The 734-nt window shown below is 55.4% G+C and overlaps 1 protein-coding gene across 1 annotated transcript in view; it reads left to right on the top strand.

The window, feature by feature from the left end:
* The window catches only part of EMH_0012720 (elongation factor Tu GTP-binding domain-containing protein, putative), a gene marked incomplete at both ends in the record, with an annotated part of 7,292 nt that overhangs the window by 3,755 nt on the left and 2,803 nt on the right, over nucleotides 1–734 (top strand). Inside the window, one exon of the mRNA XM_013499610.1 lies at nucleotides 139–290. Coding sequence (XP_013355064.1) covers nucleotides 139–290 — 152 coding nt within the window. The remainder of the gene's footprint in view (nucleotides 1–138; nucleotides 291–734) is intronic.

Consider the following 734-nt stretch of genomic DNA (forward strand, 5'->3'; position numbering starts at 1 on the left):
GGCAGCAGCAGCAGCAACGGCAGCAGAAACGAACTCGCCACGGGATACAGCTAGTGCAGCAGCAGCAGCAGCAGCAGCAGCAGCGGGGGCAGCTCTTTGCCCCCAGCAGCGCGGCTATTGCTGCTGCAGCAGCAGCAGAAGCAACGGCAGCAGCTGCTGCAGCAGCAACAACAGCAGCACCAGCAGCAACAACAGCAGCACCAGCAGCAACAGCAGCAGCAGCAGCAGCACTGGTGCCTGCTGCTGCTGCTATCTCTCCGCATGCACTTGCTGCTGCTGCTGCATTCAAGGTAACCCCAGACCCTTGCGGGCTGCGGCTCGCTTACTGTAGGGTTTTCACAGGTAAACCCTAAACCCTAAACCCTAAACCCTAAACCCTTGTTTAATAATAAACCCTAAACCCTAAACCCTCTCCTTTAGGCTTTGTTTCACAAACCCTAAACCCTAAAAGAGACAGTATAAAACCCTCGGCAGCAATCTTTATCTACTGTTGCTACTACTACTACTACTGCTGCTACTACTGCTGCTGCTGCTGCTGCTGCTGCTGCTGCTGCTGCTGCTGCAGGCCGGCTGGAGGCTCCGTGTGTGTTGTTTAATTCATCGCAGCAGAAAGCAGAGAGGGTAGAGGAGTTGCTGCTGCCTGCTGCTGCTGCATACACCCCAGCAGCAGCAGCAGCAATTGCTGCGGCCGTTTGTTTTCCAGCTGCTGTCTGATCAGGTCTATCCGCAGCTCA

This window comes from Eimeria mitis, genomic scaffold (genome assembly GCF_000499745.2).
Source record: "Eimeria mitis Houghton genomic scaffold, Emh_scaff449, whole genome shotgun sequence".
Classification (NCBI taxonomy): Eukaryota; Apicomplexa; class Conoidasida; order Eucoccidiorida; family Eimeriidae; genus Eimeria; species Eimeria mitis.